The 21,182-nt window shown below is 42.0% G+C and overlaps 1 protein-coding gene across 2 annotated transcripts in view; it reads left to right on the top strand.

Annotated features, from left to right (window-relative positions):
- Positions 1 to 21,182, top strand: part of DOCK5 (dedicator of cytokinesis 5) — an 89,329-nt gene that overhangs the window by 8,326 nt on the left and 59,821 nt on the right. For both annotated transcript variants that reach the window (XM_084499622.1, XM_084499623.1), the window contains 2 exons: positions 16,052 to 16,135; positions 20,979 to 21,019. In XM_084499622.1, the coding sequence (XP_084355748.1) occupies positions 16,052 to 16,135; positions 20,979 to 21,019 (125 nt within the window). The remainder of the gene's footprint in view (positions 1 to 16,051; positions 16,136 to 20,978; positions 21,020 to 21,182) is intronic.

The following is a 21,182-nucleotide window of genomic DNA, read 5'->3' as shown; positions in this document are numbered from 1 at the left end:
CAGCTCGTGTTCAGGTGAGGTTGGTGGCTTGCACCTGGAGGCACTGCTGTGGTCACCTCTTGAAATGTCTCTTCACCCAGAATTTGGGGATAACAGCTGCTCATAGAGCTTGTGTGCTGGGACTGGGCAGGTTATCGTGCCTGAGCCTCTGCAGTTGAAGGTTGTAATGGAACATTTGCTCCAAACACCACGAAATGCTTCAATCCAACAGCAAGCTTAGAGCTTGCAGCAAAAGGCTGAAAGCCACAAATTGCCATGTTCTGCTTGGAAGGAGCAGGAGAAACCAAAGGTATTATTTGTTGCCTATGGTCTTCCAAAATTGTTAGATGTATAACTTCGTATGTTATTATGAGCCCAGAAAACTTCACTGGTCAATGAGGTGTATCAATGAATTGTTTGTGTTTTAGTAATCCTTATAGACTCAAAATCAGTTGTGTTTTGGGTAGAAAGTGTCGTAAAATGTTGGGCCCAAGGGAATCTAATTGAACAAAGCACTTCAAGTAGTTTAGTGGAAAGTATTTTGGTTCGTCTGGTACGTTTTTAAAGAAAAAAGTTGAGAAACTTTTGGGCAGCTCTAATTCCCAAGCTTTCTCTGCCTCTTCACATCCCATTCCAGGGATTTACATGTTGTATTCCAGCTATGCAAATACACGGGTGGCTGTTTGAAAGGGGCTGGCTTGTTTTGATCCAGTTCCAAAAGCAGCGGGGCCATTTGCTAGGGCTGAAATACCTCGGCCATGTTACCAAGAGCAGCTATTTGTTACAGGGGCAAGTAGCAGCCCCCAAGTTTTCAATCTATCATCTTTTATTGGGTGGGGGGGGTGTTGAATAGATTTTTATTTTTTTAACAGACAGGTAATTACCCCTAATAGTTATTGGTGACCTTTTAAACCCATTATATTTCTCCCTGCTGGAGGGACCAGCATGTAGGACTATTCTCGTCGCAAAGAAGTATTTACTCTGCTGAAATACCATGTGGTGGTTGAGTTACAATCAGCTGCGTCATGTCTTAGGAATGGCAGTAATTTTTCAAATGTAAACCAGTCCCTGGCAGCTACATTTGTGATTTATGTGAGCAGAAATGCAAAGGATCAGAGAGGAAGAGAGAGTGCTGCAGAATAAGATTTTCTTACTAATGGTTTGATTTGTGATGACTTCTGATACGCTTGGCCATCAGGTCTTGGTTTCATGTTCAGACTTCATATATCTTCTGCAAAGTTGTCTCGAAATCCAGTCTGTGATCAAAGGAGGCTCACAGCACTGATAGCAGTACATCATGTCAAATTAGAGCAAATTTCATATTTGTTTCAACTTGCTGCTTGCCTTGTGCTCCCCTTCCTGCAGGCTGCTGCTAATTGGCAACGTTAAGTGCACTCTGGTGTGCTGCTTTCCTGCCCAGGCTCCAGAAGGATGCAAGAATCTGGCTGCATCTGGATGCAAGAGTACCTGGCTGTATGAGCAGCCCAGATTAAGTAATTTTTTTTTTTTTTTTTTTTTTTTTCCAGAAAAGTGTGCTTAAGGATATCAAATTAGACATTTAGACCTACATCAGGTTAGGTTCATGGGAGATGTTGCTTAAAAAGGGGGGGAAATGGTACAATGATAATATATTTACCTAAATCAGTGCAAAACTGATGGACAATATTCATGCAGGGTTTAAGGTGGATTTATTTGGATTGCAGCTAATCGGTTAGGAATAAGTTCAGGCTGGATTGAAGGTCCATGTATTGCCATGTGGGCAGCAACAGATTATTTTTTTTATTTCAGAAGGAATACCTAAAACTTACGTCACTTCAGTAGATGTTTATGTATAGAAAAGCACTGAGTGGTTTTATGCACCTAGTTTGTCAATGCATTATCTTACTAAGCATCCTCTTTTTTTTTCTTTTTCTTTTTTTTTCTTTCTTTCTTTTTAATGTGATTTAACCTTTTCCTTTACATTAGGGCAAAATACTGTAAGGACTGAAGAAAAAGCCATGTCATTCATGTCTTATTGCATCTTGATTCCGTTTTCATCTCCTGTTTTTATATAATGCTTTCAACTGCATTAATACATCCTCATCCAAAAAGCACATTGCACTGCTTTTTGCTGACAGGCTGTTCTGAAACATGCACTTAACCTTTTTTCCTGCAAGCTCTCAGATTCAAGATTCTCACTCTCGCCTTGATTTCTAGAAAGTGAAGTTAGTCTCCCAGTGGCATTCACTCAACACAAAATAAACTGGTCGTGTGCTTCAGAATTTGTTTGTACAAGCTTGCATCCTGTTCTCTTCTGTGTGTTTCTGAAAGGAACTTCATCTGTGCTAAATCGGTAAAAGAGCAGTCCAAATGCATGTGTCCAGTAAGTGGAAAATTCTTTATTTAGAAGAGGCTGTGAGGGAGGGGCAGTGCTGGAGACCACAGGGGGGGAGCTCTCCTGAGCTATCTACCAGATTTTTTGTGCCTGTGTGTGTGTGTGTGTGTGTGTTCGTGCTTTTTTTCACTTTTATTTTTGGTCAGGGTTGATAGAAATTCTGAGTTTTCACCACAGAACAGCTGAGCTGTGTTACTTTTTTCCAGGAATGGATGGAGAGAAGTACCTCTTAAGTCTTAGTGCAGCTGCTTGGCTTTTTTGTTTGCTTGTGTTTGTTTTCTGTTATGTAAAGAATTATTGGATACTGCTCATTTCACTTGAAGAATGAGAAAGGAAAAAGAAAAAGAGATCTGATGAAGTGATTGCTTCCCAGCCCTCCTTCCCCTTACAGAAAGGAATGCGGAGAAGTGGCAGTAATGGAGTAATAGAAACAAGAAGCTTGCGGCCTTGAGGTGAAGCTGAATTACTGAACAAAGATGTAACAATGGAAATGGAGCATACGTGATAAAGATGAGCTGTGCCTGGCTGGATTTACGTGTGGGAGCAAATGTTAGGGAGAGGTTTTTTAAGAGCAGCGCTGTGTGTAGCCATTGGAACCAGGAAGGAACCTGTGCCTGCAGCAGCAATGGATTGGGGCTTTTGTACCCGGATTTTAACTGGAAGCCAGGCAGAGTTAACACCCCAAACCACGGACTGCTGAAAGCTGTGTTTCATTCACATCCTTGGAAAATTCCAGTTGTGGCTTCTTATCCAATTTTTAGATGGATCCCAGATCATGCTTAGGCATGCTTTGCTGTACTATTTTCTTCTGACATGTTTCTTTGTCAAAGGTGCAGAAACTTCCAAGTGCTGAGTGTAGCTGTGTTGCTGCAAGGTCTCTTCCCACCCCTGCATTTCCAGCATCCTTGTGTTCTCTCTCTTCATTCCTATCCATGTTACCAGTTTGTAACTTTCCAATTATTTCTGCCTGGGAACGAAGAGCTGACAGAGATTATTATGGGCAAGATTTGCCCAGTTGAAACTTTAAGGGCAGATAAGCGTTGTTGGGTGGAAACCCTGCCTGCCAAAATTTGCAGCTAGTCTCTCGAGTTACAGCCATTGTCTCGCCGGCAGCAGCTCAGATTTGCAGATCATATCATCATGGCAGAACATTAGGTCAAGCCTGCCAGCTGTTTTATGGGTGCTTTCTGTATGTCAGCAGAGTATAATGCATCCCATTATTAGTCTTCTATAGGATTACTCATTTTTGCAAGTGCCTTAGTGTTTTTGAAGCTTACAGCACATAGCACAGAAGACCCTGTTGGGACAGCAAAAGAGCAACAACAAAACCAAACAATAAAAGTAAGGGGGGAGATTTAAATGTTTCTTTCAACTATGCATGGCCCAATACATGTTTTATTTGTGTTTACTTGCTGACAGCCAAGTAAATCTCAACGTGTTTGGAATCATTATTTTAAATTATATAGAAACAGCAGCAGTGCTGGATTTCAGTTTGCAGCCAGAGAATGAATAAATCAGCAGTCTGCTCTGCAGCTACGAGCAACCCTGGCTTCTTGAAGCTTCCTGCCTTCGTAGCCTGCGTTGTGGTAATGAAAGGGAAGGAGGCACAGGTGGGAAAGCTCTGCAATCCATACGTAGTTATACTTTGTAATAGATGTTTGTAGCTCTGGGCAAACCTTCCTAAGTCTGTGATAAGGACAGTGAGTTTAGCTTTCAGAATGTAAAGTGAAGATAGAATTAAAAACCTTACCTGTTTGCTAACAACAGTTGTTATAAATCCGAAGTCTAGAACTTAATAGCCTTAGGATTCGCTCTTCACAGAGGCTAAACAGCACTGTCTGACTTTGACTGGAGTGTTTCCCTTACCAGATTCCTAAAATTAGTTTTCTGATCTGTACTGTGTCTCAGTAAAAACAAAAAGCAGCCTGTTGCTCCTTTCTTTCCATGATAGAAAACAAAAATAAAGTTAAATTAACCTCTTAGTTCTAATGTACCTACAGAGTTTGTAGTGGAACCAATACAGGGAGATCTTGTAATTACAGAGCAAAATAGGGGTTGGTTTGTTTGTCTGTTTTTATTTTCCAGAATATCTAGAGCCTTCCCAGCTCTGTTTGCTCCAGGGCAGAGAGAAGCTACTGTGAACCCATTCCTGGTATATAAGTAGCTGTCTTCTTCTCTAGTGCTACGCACATTTTCCATAACTACTCATGTTCTTCCTCCATTTGTTTATTATGATTTGTGTCTACCAGTTAATGTTGAAGGTAATAACTGCAAAGCTTTCAACAGGAAAGCTAAAAACCTTGGTGCTGTTGACAGCAAGAAGTTTGAACTCTTCAGAGCAATATCTGATGTTTTCTTTCTGAGTTAACGGTGGTATTTTTTCTTTAATTCTTTATTCTTTTTTTTATTTATTTTTATTCTTAATTCTTTAATCAGTTTTTTTAAGTTCCTCAGTTTATCGGCTGTGTCTAAAGTTTATTTGGTGTGTAAGTTGACCATGCAACTTACTGCTCCCAGAGTCCTTTCTCTTTTTTTGCTAATCCGTATTAGCTTGAGTCTGTCTTCCCTTGCTTTTGGTGCTTACTGTATTTCTTAAGTAGTTCCCTGTGAAACTAATCCTCTGGACTTCAAAGGCACTGCTGACATGCAAAGGACTTGTACCCATTTCGTGGCTTATTCTTACTTTGCACAGTAGAAGCAATATTTGTGCAAGTGTCTTGTGACTTTTGGCTGCTCTAGTTCTGGGTATCGAGCTTGAGATGTGACGGTCTTGATTTTCAGGATCTGTCTCACTCTGTCTTCTTAACAGTCAAGCCTCTTTAGCTCTTGTGAAGCATCCAAAACTGCTGCTTGCATTCTGGAGCTTCTGCTGAGCTGTCTTCTGTTAATTAGATACCAGGCTAATTGTTCAGAGGTGTCAACAGGCTGGAAATACCAACCTCACTAGTACCGGCTGTGCTGCCTGGTTCTGAATTTCACACTGGCCTCTTGCACATTCCTGTAGTTCTTTTGCCATGGGGTTGTATTTGCTAGCACAAATACAGCTAGGAGCTATGGAAGTTACTGATGAAAGTTTTTATAAAAACTGGGAAAACTTCAACCAATTACAGATTGATCGAGAAAGAATACAGGTATAATAATCTCACCCTGTCATTAAAAAGTGGAAAAATATACAACAGAAATTTGTCAGAGTTTCTTTTATATGCTAACATGGTAAAGACACAAACATGGCTAAGCTTAAAACTGTCTTAGTCCGAAGTCGTAAATGCATTTATCCTCTTGTTACCAAGTGAGGACTGTGTTTTCAGCTCCAGTGCATTTAATTTGTGGTAGGATGCCTAAAATAATGTCATGAATTTTGGTGCATTTGCCAGGAACATAAATAGGAATTACTGGACTGCTTTCTAGGTGGACAGTTCACTGCTGGCTTTAAAGACTGAGGGTGTTAAGAGTCCTCGTTGGACCAGTTGCAAATACAATTTAAGTTTCCAGCTTAAATGATTTAAAAAAAGGTCTTTTTGGTACAGTACAGACTGTACCTCCTAGGAAGATCTCCCAGGAGTAGAGCGGGGAGCATTGTTCAGAGGATGAATTGCTCTGGCAGCCTCTTGAAGCTTTCAGATAGGCGTCTGGCACATTGTCAGGATGTGTCTAAAAACAGTCGTGATGGTTCTGTGGAGAGTCTTTAGCCACTTCTTGCACTCTCATTTTTGGAGGTGTTGCCACAATAAAAGCGGGCCTCGGCCTGGAAAGTGCTGAATCTGGGCAAAAATTTCCCTGAGATACGAAGGCGGTAGTAATAATTTTTTGTTCTTGGGAAGGGTGCTGCTTTGATCTCCCTGGTAATAAAACAGGTTATAACTTCAGTTAGATAGTTCTAATGCTGTTACAAACTGTCACAGATAAACGGGGCAATTTGTTAGGAAAGAGGGTTTGTGTGTGTGGTTGTATTTATTTATTTATAGGAGTACCTGCCTTAAATATCGGAGGTCTTACTCTTGCAGCACTTACATTTTCAGTGCTCTGACAGTGTAATGGGTGCTTCGAGCTACAGAGAAGTGGAGTTTAATGTACAGGAATAAAATGAAACCACGGACATCCATTATGGAGAGCAATCCATTCCAAAGCCCGTGTGGAATAGGAAGCACTACAGGTCCAGAGGCCGACTGAAATCCCTCTGGTTATGCATATTAGAAATGCTACTGGTGTTAGCCCTGCCTGGATGAGTTATCTCAAGGGCGAGCTTCCACGGAGGGGCTGTCTGCTGGCAGCAGAGAAGCTTTTGGCAGCATATCCCGAGTTTCCTGAAATTAGAGTTGGCCAAGCCGTGCTATGGATTCATCTCATGCAAATTGTGAGAGCTCGTCTGTCTCTTTCCAAGTACGTTGATGGAAAGGGGAAAGCATTGGAGGCCTGGGAACACTCGGACACAAATTTGTGTCTGTGTTCCTGGTGGGTTGGGGCTGCAGCTGGTGAAATGGGATCCCTTAGCTGTGTTTTCCCTGTGGGTCTGTCAGCTTGAGTTCAGGGTTGCTGTGTGTAGGTGTGATGCTAGCAGGAGACAATGCTGAAGGTTTAACTCAAGTGAACTTGATGGTGAAGACTAGCCTGTAGGCACACTTGGACTGCGTGCTCAAGTGTTTTACTCATTAGACCTCCTCTCATCTCTGCCCTCTCTCCCTCTGGAAGCAATGCATACAGTGAAAACTTATTAGATAGTAGCACTCAGTTCTGTACAGTAGTATTTCCAAGTTTTCTTTTAATTTCCTTTGATGTTTTGCCCAGTAAGATCTAGGACAGTAATTTAAAGCCAGTGGCAAATTCACTTAATTCTTTTGAAAGTGCCACACGCTTTCAAGTTGGAAATTAGCTGAGTAGTCCAATTTATCAAGTGATGGCTGCTTTGGTGCGGTTTTTTGTTTGGTTCGTTCTTTTGTTTCTACAAATCTGCTTGAAAATTTTGTTTCAGAAGTTGCTCTTGTGCTATTTCTTTTTAGGCACAGAAAGTACACTTGCAGGATTGGAGGCAAAAGACAGGGTGATTACACACTTTGTAAAATGCAGCAGTGATTGTGTGTGCCTTGTGAGTGAGCATCTGTTTCTTCACAGGCCGTAAAAATGGAAATGTTCAAAATCAGAGGTTACTTTTGTGAAAACTGGATTGAAACCCTCTAATAGGTATGTGCAGTTGTCAACACCGGACTAGAAGCACTGCAGTATTCAGAAGGCTGTAGGTACGGACCCCTGTTCTGTAGGAGATAGCCCAGAGTGTTTATGTGCCTGTTCTCTTCCAAGGCTCTCCAAAATGGAAAGTGCAGAGAAGATGCATAATACTTCCAGGGCTTCTCATGATACCAGTGGGCCAACCTGAATACAAACCAGATTCAGACACAGCTAAAGCCAATGGTAAAGCTGTTGAATTCTGGGATCATGTGACAGATGAAAGTGTTTTGAAGTTAGAACAATGCTTTAAAGGACAAGGCTGTGATTTAATATATCTTTGGGAAAATACTAGTCTTTCAGGCTAGGTGTTACTGCTCAGATTTCAAAGAGGCAAAATAAACCTGCAAGGCGTGGAAGATACACACCTTACAATAATATCAGGCACCTATTAACCTAACGAGATCTGTAAGTCACCTGTCATTATGGTATCCAGTTCCTGTAGCCTCGCCAGTAGATGAAAAGGAGCAGTCTTGTGTTGGATCCTGTGTATTGGGAAGGTCGCTGTGTCACAAACAGTTAAATGTATGTCGTGGTGACTGAATGAAATAATTAACACACCAGATTGATGTGTTTTGTGAAGTTAGAGCTGGTGAAGGATGCAGCTTTGATAGCACCAGGATCTGAGACCTCGCAGATTGCAGTAGTAATAACAACATCGGCAGCTGTTGCGGCACCTTTCCTCCCTGAGCCAGCTTCATGCTGCTCAGAATTGAGTACCACTCCAAATGACAGCTTAGTGTCACTGGTGGCTTTTCTCCTTTATCAACTAAAGGAAGGTTGGCTCGATTAAACAGCAAGATCTTCTGGCAGCTGGACTGTGAACCGTGAAGTCAAGGCATGCCTTCCAGACCCAACAAGCAGTGCGATGTCATCTTTATGGACTTAGGAGCTGCTTGTAGCACGTGAGTGCCAGATTGGCTGCTCCTGCACGTGTTCATTCCCCTTGAACACCGACATGCTATTGCTCGTTGTTTGGTTTAAATCAACCAGACCTGGAATAGACCATGGCCTTAAAAGTGTCTTACACTGACATTAACACTTTGTGATTTTATCTTTCCTTTGTAAGTTTGCACACCGTTAGGTGGGCAGCAGTACTGACTGCAGGAGGTAGATGGAGGCTGGTAGAGCAACACGAACAAAGCCAAGGGCTTTCCTCTTAAGTATGGTCTAGGTAAGCTTGCAGACATCCTTAAATGATTGTAGAAAGAAGATGGATCAAGGCAGCCTGAAAAAAAGTTCACAAAAGTGTGAATCTTCAAGAAGAGAGAGGCCAGGCTATTTTCTTTCTCTGTGTATCTGCAAAAGGGGATATTTCATGATGTTCCAAGGAGGCTAGAATTGTAGGGCTGGTAGAAGGAAATTCATTTTGATAAATCAAGCACTGGGATACATTGTCTGTAGTGTAGGAGTTGGCTCCCACACTGGTTCTGATTTATTCCTCCATTGGCTCACAGCATTCCCTCTTACTCCAGACATAAGCTGAGACAGCTAATGTAGATTAATTCTTTATCTGAGCTTAAAACCCCTAAGGGCTCTTTAGAGTGAAAATAACAAAAGGAAGTAGAGAGCCTGGTGAAGAAAATTACACGGCTAACAATTGTGTGTGTATTACCTATATGAATGCTACTTCCTACTATGTACTGTGACTCTGCTGTGCATTATTCTGGTACTTATTTTCAGGAAGATAGTTTAGAAAATTACTATGCATGTAAAAACAGCAGATACACGTCTGTGTGAATGCCCAAGTGTGTTTGGCTAGACTTGGTTTCTGGTGGGTTTCCTGCTGTAGGTTTTCTTTGCTGTTGGTTTCCATGGCCTCGTTTGAGGAGAAGGCAGCGAGAGAGGCTAAGACTTTAAATTTCTTTTGTCTGGGCAAAATGTGGGACTAAGTGGGTGAGATTTCAAGGCTTGTGCAAGTGTTGTATCTGCCCATACAGACACTGGTTTAGTATGTCATAGTGCTATAACCAAAACGCTCCGTGGCCTTCCTCTGCTAGCCACTGATACAAAAGTAAGCCCAGAAAAGTCACTGCTCATCAGGAAAACTTACTGTACAGTCTTGTCAGCGTAACTGGGGTATCTGTGTGGCTCAGATCACTGAAGCAGCTGCAGTCTGGCTAATTCTACCCCAAGCATGCTTAGGAAGAGGCAGAGCAGTTTATGCTGAGATGATTTTACTGATATCAATATTAGCATTATGGTTAGGACATATATCTCTAGCCTTTATTGCAGGATAGATGTACCGTGGGAACAGAATCTCCTTTATTTTCAGGCAGCTGCCACTGTGGTGTAAACGCTTTGCAATAAATAATTGAAGGGAAGATGACTAATGGGAATTCTGTAGGCATGAAAAGATGGAGATTATTTCTTTTTCCTTTATAACCAGTATGTCTTTTGCTTCAATAGTTCTGAATCATCTCAGCTTGCCCGATCCGAATCTACTAAGAATCTCTAATTAAAGCACAGGGGATAATTTGTCATTGGGACTGCTGCTTGATGCAGAGCATTGTTGTGGAACCAACTGTGGTTTTTGTTGGTAGAGTGCAAAGCCATCAGAGACCATTAGATCATCTAGTTGGAACATTTATGTAATGCTTGTGAAGCCGTCCCTTTTCCCATGGGTGAGGTCGTTAAGTTGGGTTTCTCTAAAGCAATCCAGGCTTTGAGAGATTAAACCATTGATCCTAGCATATGATCCACAGGCTGTGATGGAGAAGGATGGGAATATCCAAATGTTGGTGGTAGCGTGACTGAAGAGGAAATCTTGCCCAATCCCAAATCTGGCAATCAGAGCACTTGTGCAGGGCAGACTGTAAAACCTTAGATTATTAGCCTGTCCCATCTCCAGGATAATACTCTGTTATTCAGAAGAAATCAGAAACATCTTAGCGTGCTTTTTATCAGCTGGGTTTCTGGAATCACACTTGGCAGGTGAGTAGCTCCCATCCCTGTTTGGATTTGGTTATTGGCATAGTCTTAGGCTGGACTCTGGGTGTTAGAAGCATGTTGAGGACAGTGTGAATCCTCCTGCTCTTCTCATGGTACATGGAAGGAATTAACCAAAAGTGACAATTTTGGAATTCAAATTAGAAAGGCCATACTATATTTTCATGTATAGGCAGATTATCTAGTTTCTCAGTTCATTTTTAATGCTCATTTTTTAAGATAACTATGAATGATTTTAAGGATAAGTAAGAATCCTTCCAAATGTACTCCTGTGCAAGAAGTCTGCCTGAATCAGTAAGATGATCAAGGTCTACCTCTAGCTCATAAAATGATTGACTCTGAAGCTTAATAATGGCTGTTAATTAAGCCTTTCTATCCAAATAATGCCACTATTCTGCTTTACATTCAAAATACTGAGCATTCGCTTCGAAGTTTGCAGAATCGAGGCCAAATGTCGGCCTCAGCCATTTCAGAAGGGGTCATTTTTTGCCTAACAGCATGTATGTTTCCCAGTGTTGAACCATGACTTGCTTTTCTGAAGATATCTGCCACACAAATCTTAATTATGCTATTTTCAAATTTTCAGACACAAATTCCTGGGTCGTACAAGACAGTTTTTTGCTCAAACATCAAAAAGCCTTTGTTCCCATTAAGAATTAATTCCTTGGGCAGTTCCTTGTTTTTTAAATAAAGCCACTGTTTTTTTGGTTACGTCTTGGCAGCAGACAGCATACCAGGCTTCTCCGAATGGGCCTGTCCAGCCTAAATGCCATTTCTTAACACAGGGCTGTTGCAGCATGAAGGCACATACTTCTGGTTCCGTACAGAAGTTTTTGACTCCTTGCTTGAAAGATGTAATGAGACGAAGTCTGGTCGTTGCTGCAGCACTGAATGTGATTCTTTGTTCGGAGGAAGCAAGGCGCAGCCCTCTCCTATCAGATAGTGGCGAGGGCAGACTTCAGAGAAGTGGGACGTGGTATTTGGAAGCTGTTATCGGGTCTCTGGGATGGGTGGAGGGGTGGTTATTTTGAGCCCAGTAAGAAATAGCGGATCTGGCAGTGGCTGTGTTTTCCAGGCCAATAATCCACTTTTCAAATACGTTTAAGCAAGTTACTCTGCTTTGAATTAAACACAAAATGGTAGGTGACAGTTTCTGCCTCATTCATTTTAGTTTCAGATGTTTTAGCTAAGCTTCCCTTTTCAAGCTGTCTTGAAAATGAATTATGCTGTTATGGCTAAAATGGCTCAAGGAATTAATATTTAGTTTTCATCTGAGTGTGCTGCTGGTGAAGTCTATGTGCCATTCAGTTCTGCCTCCTATTTCCCTGCATGTAAGAGAGAACAATCACTACCTTTCTGTCGTGTGTCAGTGCTGTTATGTGAAAGGTGCTGCATTAGTGCAGGAGGTCACTTCTCCAGGGATGTGTTCAGCTGCACTCTGAAGAGCTGATACAAGTGGCACTGAAGCTGATGGCACCGTCACCTTCTTCCCAAATTAATGGTGCCCATAGGAACTGAAGGAGTAAGCCTGACACTGCTTTTGTTGAAATATTTGCCAAAATAACCCACTAGTTTCACTAAAAGCCAGGTCAGGCTCACTTTATTGCTGACAGACCTCTGGTGAATCAGGAATGTGCTGTGATTAATCTTGTCCCTTCGTCCAGCTGGAGATTGACAACGAAAGCTGCTCTTCCCATCAGAACCCTGCCCTGTGCCAGCCTGCATCCAACTCTGCTTTCTCAGAAGCCTCCAGCTCACCACTAGCTATTGCTCAGCGCCCTGGAAAGCCCAGGCTGCCCTGGAGGTGTCCTTTGCCACACATTGCTCATGGTGCTGACTGTTGGGTGATGCTTCAGACCGAGCCGTGCACCCCCTGACATCCCCCTTGCTCACCCAGTTGTGCAATGCCTGGGGAGTTCCTCCAGATCTGTTTGAGGAGTCGCCTTCTGCCCTGGAGCATGAGAATTACTTCTTATCTTCACCTACGTAACTCTGGCTGCTGTCATCGGCCATAAAGTTACCTGTTGCCCTCTTCAAACCACCTCCAGCGTTTACTTCACTGACCTTCCCTGCCGGTGAAGTGCTCAGGCTGAATGCACAGCTGAGGAAAATATTTCCTAAACCTACTTGCTGCTAAACAAACTGGGGAGCCTTCTTCATGCAAATCAAATGATACAACACATCGCCTGTAGTTATACTTGAAGAATAAGTTCATTAAAACAAACCCAGTATCTCTTAAGGATCGGGGTTTTCTTCTCTGCCTCTTTGTTCAGAATAAATCTGTTAGACTTCAGTGCTGCTTTTCATTCAGGGCAACAAAAGGAGCAGAAAAGCTGTTCTGAAGTGAATTTCAAAGGACAAAATCTCAGTGGAAGTTTAACTTGAAGGGAAAAGACTTAACTTCACATATTCCTACAAATTCTGCGACAAAAGTCTTTATTTTCTTTTTTTTTTTTCTTCTTCCCTCCTTGCAGCACTGTCAGGTTTTCGTAGGAAGGATTTTTATTTTTTCGTGCCGTGGCCGTGTTTGTTATGTGTGGCTTCCTTTTCCTTTTAAGTTGGAAGGAGGTCAGATTAAATACACGTGATGAAAAAGAGGCTAAACAGTTCAAATAACTGCGGACGGACAGTTTCAGATGGGGCTGACTTGGAGCAGCAGGAAGCATCGGTTGCAAACAGCAGAGCTCCCAGGGAAAATATGCCAGCAATTTGTCTTTTATAACCTTGCACATAACCGTTGGGTAGGAGACTTTATATACAGTGGCCCTCTGTTCTTGCTTCATTCAGTCTAGCAAAGCAAGATATTAACAAATCTCGCCTGCCTTTGATGTACGGTGGCAGAAGCGTGTTCCTTCAGCTTGTAAGTGCTACATTTGGGGATGAGAAATCTTCCCTATAAAGCAGGGAGGGAGAAAAGGGAGTTGTATAGATAGTTGTTTCTCTTGGGGCTGTTGTGCTTTTGGAGGGGAAGGGAGCTGCGTTCAGTGCTCCCTCTTCTCGGGGCTGTTGTGCTCTTGGCTTTTGAATGAGCTGCCTGTGCTCTCCAAAGAAAGGCTCGTCTGATGCCCGCCCACCTTTCTGTTGGGTGCTTGGTGCTGCTCAAACTGCTTTTGTCTGAAGCTAAAGCAGCAATTTTATGGAAAAATACAGGCTTGTGCTTATAGAATGTCTGTTTGTCCCAAAGAAACCCCAGGCAGCTAGAAATAATGTGTAGGAAACCCTACAGGGATAAGCACAAGTGCATTCCCACAAGGCAGCCGTTCCTCGCGTCAAGCCCAGCCCTGAAACAATCATTTGAAGGCAGCAAATAAAGCAGGGAGCCTGCAACCACGGGAGGAAACTTCGGAAGACACAATGTCATCAGCCAAGCTGGGAACAGGCTAAGATGCTGCTGTTTAAATCTCTTAAGTCTGGCAGCGCGATGGGATTAGTCGTGTCTGTCCACACGCTGCTCGGTGCCTGGCTTCACCCAGGGAGCGACACCTTGTGTGCTGTGTCCCCGTGCCGGCACTCAAAAGGAAGCCTGGATGGTTTTATTGATCCAAACCCCTTTCTGCTCCACCTGGGGGAGATTTGGGGCTGCCCTATCCAAGCAGGGGTTCGCAGTGTCCCCGCTTAACTTCGGGATTTGGCAGGTTTACTGCCGCAGGAGGCATGGCCGCGGGGAGTTTGCTTTCCTTTGGGCCAGGCGCTGCACTTTTCTGCTGACCTCCACAGATCCTGGTGGAATTATTTGCTGCATCCAGCAGAATGGTTTCTTTTTAACCGACTCAAATCCAACATTAACTGGTTCTTCTCCCAGATGAATGCTCCCGGTGCCTGGCAATACGCGGCGCTCCTCAGCACAACGCTCTGATTTCTGCGGTCATGTTTGTCTTCCCATAAACATTATACAAGTTTTTCTGCAAAAATATCAATGGAATTTTTTCCCCTCTAGGGGCGTTCACAGTGTCTGAGCCGACTGTCCAGCTCACCAGTCAGTTTTGAGTATCTTGGCTTAATACATTATGGTTGGATATTGAAGGGTATATATAGGATGCTGAAGCAGTGCCACATAAGCCTGGTACCATCCCTGTAACCCCCTTAAAAACAGTGCAATAATTGCACACACACCCCATGAGGGTCTCTGCAGGCACTGGAAGTCACAGCAGGCATGAATTAGGGCCACAGCGGACATGCACTGCCCCTGCAGCTTAAAAAAATAAGTGCCTGTTAGCGATCAGGGGTTCCTGCAGATATTGCAGTGAACTGACACAGCCTGCCAGCCTCTGCTGGATTATTTATAGTTACGATATTTTAAAGAAAGTTAGTATATTTGAGATAATTTCCGGTGTGGTAAGCCACAGTCATTTGTTTGCCCTGGATCCTTGCCAGGAGGCGATATACCTCATCTTGCGGAAACGATAGGCATTTGATGCGAATTTCCTGACACAGGAGCTGGAGTTTTTATATTTAATTTTCAGAGTGTTCTTCAAATACAAACCCGCTGAAGGCTGAGGAATTTTCCCAAAGCCCTCTGAAAAAGCGTGCCTGATTTATTTGCCTTATAAACATTGTGCTTGCTTCACTAATACATTTTCTTGGGAAAATGCTTTTTAGAGATGTAAATACGATATTTCTATATGAGAAGGTCACACTGCTATATTTAAGATGTGGATTTTATCATCCCTACTTACACCAGTGCTAACCAACTAACTAAGGTCATCTCATTTCGGTAAAGGATTGCTCTATTCTGACTTTGATTTATCAATTCATTGAACCATAGCAAAGCATTTTCCTGGCTGCTTGAGGCAGCTTTTTACTTGAATTGTTTTGAAAGCAAATTCAAAGGGAGCTTTCTCATCTTGCCAGGCAGCTCTGAGGAGGGCTCTGCACCCCAGGAAAGTTGCAGAGACCAGGCAGTTTACAAGTGTGGGCTTCTGGACTTAATCCTATTCCAACTGGAAATCCGATAAGCGTTCAGATTAGCTTTAGGGATTAAATTCGCGGAGAATCTCAAGTTTTCGTGCTAAATTTGGTTGGTGGCTGGGAAGAGCCTTCATTAGCAAACAGTCCGAGGCACTTGGTACAGAATAGTGGCATTACGGCAGACGACTGATACTGTTTTGCATGTTCCTGTGAATGCTATGGTGTAGTTAGCCTCATGAAGCACTAATAAAAAAGGCAATTATCTAATTGATTCTCTGCCTGGGGTAGTAGTGACCTTTGCCGGGCAGGCTGTCAGTAAAATGTGAAGTTGCAGCTTCTTCATCTGGTGTCATGGATCTGTGTTCATAGAGGTGAAAGAATAACTTTGGCTGCTGAGAATAATGTGTCTTCCTTGCAGGAACTGATGGTGGAATCTGGAAATAGATATGCTCCATACTAAGCTATCTTGCAAATGACACTCTGAAAAAGTAACTTTATCATATTTTTCCAAAATCATATTCTGCCTCTGGCAGGTGATGTGTTACTAGATTTCAAAATCTGATTAGCTCACAGCTTTTCTGATTGTTTAACTCTCTCTCTTTCCCTCTCCCTCTTTCCTAGCAATCTACAATTACGATGCTGTCCAAGATGTGGAGCTCTCCTTGCAAGTTGGTGATACGGTTCACATTTTGGAGATGTATGAAGGTAGGTTGCAGATCACTTCAAGTAATTTGCAGTAGTGTTTGAAAGTAAATAAAACAAAGCAAGATATTTTAAGTGTAAGCTTCATATTTAGATTTTCAATTTCTGATTGTTTTCCATGACTAAAGTTTACTATGTCGTGCTTGCTGCATGCACCTGATTTTTTTTAAAGAGTATAAAAATATGTGAAGCAGCAGTCACTTCTATGCTGTTCCTAGCAAAGGTTTGTCAAGGTAAGATTTTACTGACAACTCAAAGCATCACTGCTATAGAAAGAAACACTTTTACTTCTGGCTTTTCATTCTTGTTTTTACACCATACATAAACCTCGTGCCAGGCCAAGTAATGAACTGATCCAGATGGGAGGGAAAAAAAAAAAAAAAAAGCTTTTAGCCTGAATTAGTTCTTTGATCTGAGACAACGGAGGCTGTGGTTGAAAGAAAAGGAGGGGGCAGGTCTAATTGTTTAAAAGTAATGCTGGTTTAAGCAGTAATATCAAGAACTGGCATTATATGCTTTTAAAAGATACCAGTGATGGAGCTTCTGTGTGCTTTTTAGGCTGTCTCTCCTAATACTTTCCAGTAAAGTTTTTCATAACAAGTACCTTAATGTAAAACATCAAAATTACTTCTTTACACAATATGAAAATGATACTTGCTCATGTTTCCTACCTACTTATTAAACTAGACTGTTTAATGAGGATTTCAATATCGGGAATGGAGCACAGCCGTGCAATTATTTTAAAGATTGCACCTACCTATCCCTAGTTCAGTTGGAAGGTTGTGTCTACACTCTTCCAAAGCCTAAATGCTCTTTCCAAAATATAAATGCAATCATTTTCAGAAGCAGCATCAGTTTGAAAGAGACTTGGTGTACAGTCTCTTCAGTATCTCTGCTGGGAACAGCACGCTGCTTGTTTAGCAGTTTGTTCTTAGCCAATTGTTCTCTTTCCATTCCTCTTTGGCCTTGACACTGGAAACAGCCAGCCGGTTCCTACATGTCAAAGCAGATTATGTTGCTGATGTGTGTTTTCACACTGATGTGTGCGATAGCGGGGAGTGTTGTGTTTTTTTTTCTTTTTTCTTTTTTTTGGAGGGGGGGATTAGTGTGTAATACAACTAATTAATGAGCTGCTTTTGTCAGTGATAAAAACTGTCTTTATGAAGAGCATGCATTGCATAAATTCCAAAATGTTGGAGTGTTTTATGTTTTTTCACAGCAAGTTTTTTGTTCATTCCTACTCACTGGTAGCAGTCAGCTGTTTGTACCAGATTGACAGCCAAGAACACAAAATGAATACCCCAGTGGCATTCCTTTTATTACCTGAAATGTCTCACTTTGAAACTTCAGCCTGAGAGGACTGATTTGTCAGTTGTTTGGGAAAGCTAATGCATTTTGCTTGTTTTCATACACTGAGCCATCGGTGTGCATCCTAGCTTGTGACTGAGGACCTAGGAATTACCACAGCACAGCTAAGACGTTTTCCTGGAAATACAAGCCAAAAATTTGGGCCAGACATTTGTGAATCCGAAGGAAAAGGTGTAGATGTCTCTGAGATGGTAACTGCTGTGGGTCTAGTCTTGTTTCCCATTAATATAATTAACCTTAAAACTCTGATTCTTGCAATGTCTTACTTGGGCTTCAAGTGGGCTTTGAAACAGCACAGTATGTTTATTACATATGACGTTGTGGAGGATATCAATTTTCTTAGACATACCTTCCTTTAAAACAAAAATACTTGTACCTAGGTGTCTTGGTCTTGATACTCTTCATATTTGTAAACTGCAAAGCAAGCTAATTTTTCCCTTCTTTCTCTGGTTGGCTGTCTGATTGCTGAAGGGCATGAGATCTTTGTACAGAATGACTTTTTCCACTCGATAATAAGATAAATGCCACTTATCCAGTTGTTTGCCAAATATTGGCAAAATTGGGCATATGCTGCAAAATCCAAGAGCTAAAGGAAATTTGCTGCCTTCAGAATTTTGAAGAGTTCTTCAGTGCAGGCTTTACGTTCTCTCTCTGGGGACCTGTCCTTGAGTGGTGAGCTGGGGAGGATACGTTTCTGTTCAGGGGAATCATCTCTAATCTGCAATATGTGTTGTTATTTTTTGCAAGCTGTGGGAAATGGCCACATTGTGGATAGAAGGAATGCGTGCCCACACGCTGGGATTCAGACCAGATTCTTCTCCCGATGCAAATAAGTTTGCATTGAATTTGTTCCTAGTTTGAGTTTTTATAATTCCTCTGACTGCTGCAAGTAAATGAGGCCATCCCTTGCCTTATTTCAGTACAGTGCAGTGGTGTACGTTGTGGCCCTGAGAGATGGGACAGTACCATGGGAAAGGATCAAAGGCCTTGTGGTTAAGCATGTGAGCTGGGGCAGTCTCTGTAACTGCATCACTGGGTGTAACTTGTAGTTGTCTAAACTACTTTAATTTGAATGCTTTTATTCATATTTCCTGTTGTGTTTTTTTCCATTTGGTTTTTGTGTTTTTCTACATGTTGCATAAAAAGATTTAATGAAAGGTAAAATTAAGGACCTGTGTTCCTTTTAAAACAACAACAAAAAGTCTTTATGGTGTTTTGTTGCAAGAGTTAGTCTGCTATCCTTGCTTTTTCAGTGAGACTTCAGCTTAAGAGACTGTTGTAGTAGCTGAAATTTGCAATGCAATCTTCAACTGAGAAGTTTTTCTCCTTTTAGCACATCTCTGCTTAGAGAAAATAGTTGAGAGAAACTCTTAAATAGTCAGTCGTTCCTCTGAAGTTACAGGCAGGTGTTTTTCTTTAAAGAAGAGATCAGCCAGTTGGCCACTGCCAAATGCTTCCGTTCTTTTTAAAATGAAGGAGAAGATTACTGAAAATTGGAGCAGAATTCTGACAAAAATGCATGAAGTGTTTGCTGAAAGAGTTTTGCAGAATTATACACAACATGCTTCTTATGCAGTGATCGTAAAATATTTTACAGGAATATGGTTAATGGCAGGAGGCCATTTCAGACGGGGAAGCGTTGATATAAGAGGGCTGAGGAACTGTGTCAAATGGAATTGAAATCACTGGGCAAAGATTTGTGTTAAATTCTGTCAGCTTTGTGTCACACCCTAAACAACTCGTACTATACCATTCAATTAATTACCACATAGCTAAAAATAGAATCTAATTCTTCTCATCCCTAATTCAGTACGTTACCCATTGGTACATGATCAATGTATAACCTTCATCCCGTGGAAGGAAAGGAATTTCTTCTTCCCTCCTGATTTACTGCTGGAATATTGGGGATTATGATTGACTCATCATCGCATCATTGCTAGAGAAGGGGGCTAAATGTGTGTTTTTAAAAAACAAAAATCAACACCCTCCTAAATTGTAATTTGTGGGTGAGAGCTCTCAGATCCATGGCTCTTCATGGAACCTTCGTGGCTGAAATATAGAAATGTTGTTATTAAAAATAAATAAATAAAGCCCTTCCTTCCTCTATTTTCTGCCTGATTATTGTCTTCAGTCCCTTTGCCTTCTTGATGCTCCCTCTGCCAGTCAGAGCGTAATCATCTTGCATCAGTAATGTTGTCTGCTTGATAGCTCTGAACACCATCCATGCACTGTGGACCATGATATTTCCTGCATGTTTGCAGAGAAGTAGGGTCATTGTTTTCATGCAAGGACCTTCAGGAGACGAGTCAAAAAGTGGTGCTCTGGGAGCGTGGTTGACCAAGACCTGTGGTTGCAGAGACCTTTGGAAGAGTGTCTGTAGGGGCTGAATCAGTGCAGGTCTGCATCCTACCCCAGGGCAGCACAAGGCACCTTCCTGGCCGCACGTCAGCATTTAAAATGGAACAGATCCTTCTGAAATGTTTAGTGTTGTTATTTCCAGAACATTAACTTCAAGAGGACTGAAGGTGATTGGAGACTGTTGGAGAGGGCAAGGAACAGGCACCCAGAGGCAAGAGTCCTTGGTCACGCATGGCTCTGACACAGCCTAGACAAATGACGAAAGTGAGGGTGGAGAGGAAAAAGCCCTTTGCCTCCTACAGCTTGGAGACAGCGGAAGAAGAGCCAAGCGACTTTCTCACAGAAATGCTTCTCTTCTGTCTACTCATTAAGCAGGGCTTGCTTGAGGGCAGGAGAAGGAAATACAGCCGTTCTTTCACACACATTTCACAGACTTTGAAATCACAATACTGGTTTAACCCGAGGTGCTGAAGAGTCATGTACTCTGAAAGAGGCATGTGCTTCTGAGTCCGGGGGGTCACAGTGCAGGCTTTGCATTTTATACTTTGCTTCTTGATATTATCTTGACGAGATCTAGCGATGTCTGCACCAGGGCAAGCAGATTTCTTTTTCCTTTATCTAACAGAACATTCTCTTTCAGTTTTCCTTTGAAGGAAGGCTTTCTTTTTCTATGACTCAGTCTGAAGAACCTAAATAATGTGAAGCTCAAGCACAATCTTCGTGATGATTTGGGTGAAAACGAACTTCACAGAAGACTTTAAAAGGGGTGAAGTGGAGTAGGACTTGGCATTCTTGAATGTACTTCTCTTTGCCATATACACACTATATGATCTTGGGCCAGTAGTTGTGTGTGCATGCCTGTATTTGCCTCTGTGCTTATCTGTCAGATGATCTGAGCAGTTATTCTTGTGCTGTGCAGATAATTTGTGAGCTTTATGGAACAAGGATTGTCACTCTTACCATGTAGCATGGGACAGCCTGATTTTGGTATTCAGCCCTATCAGTGTAACCCAAATGAACGAGATCAACAGATTTATGCTGTAGGATTGTGGTGGGAATGACAATGTGTACTTAATTTCATGTAGAGAGGAAAAAAGAACCTTCTGTTTCTCTTTGACAGGCTGGTACCGAGGATACACACTCCGAAATAAATCTAAGAAGGTATGACCTCACTTCTCACTAATTTTTATTTCACACCTTGCCAGACCCCATGCAGTGCTGGAATTTGGCTATGCTCCCGCTGTATCTCTTGTCTTAATGCTATGCAGGTCTCCTGATCAATATGTCCTTTTCCTTAGTGATAGAAATAAATGCCCTTGAGCTA

The sequence above is a fragment of the Aythya ferina genome (assembly GCF_964211825.1).
Source record: "Aythya ferina genome assembly, chromosome: 27".
NCBI lineage: Eukaryota > Metazoa > Chordata > Aves > Anseriformes > Anatidae > Aythya > Aythya ferina.
Note: the sequence above shows the minus strand (reverse complement) of the source record. Positions and strands in the feature narration are given on the sequence as shown.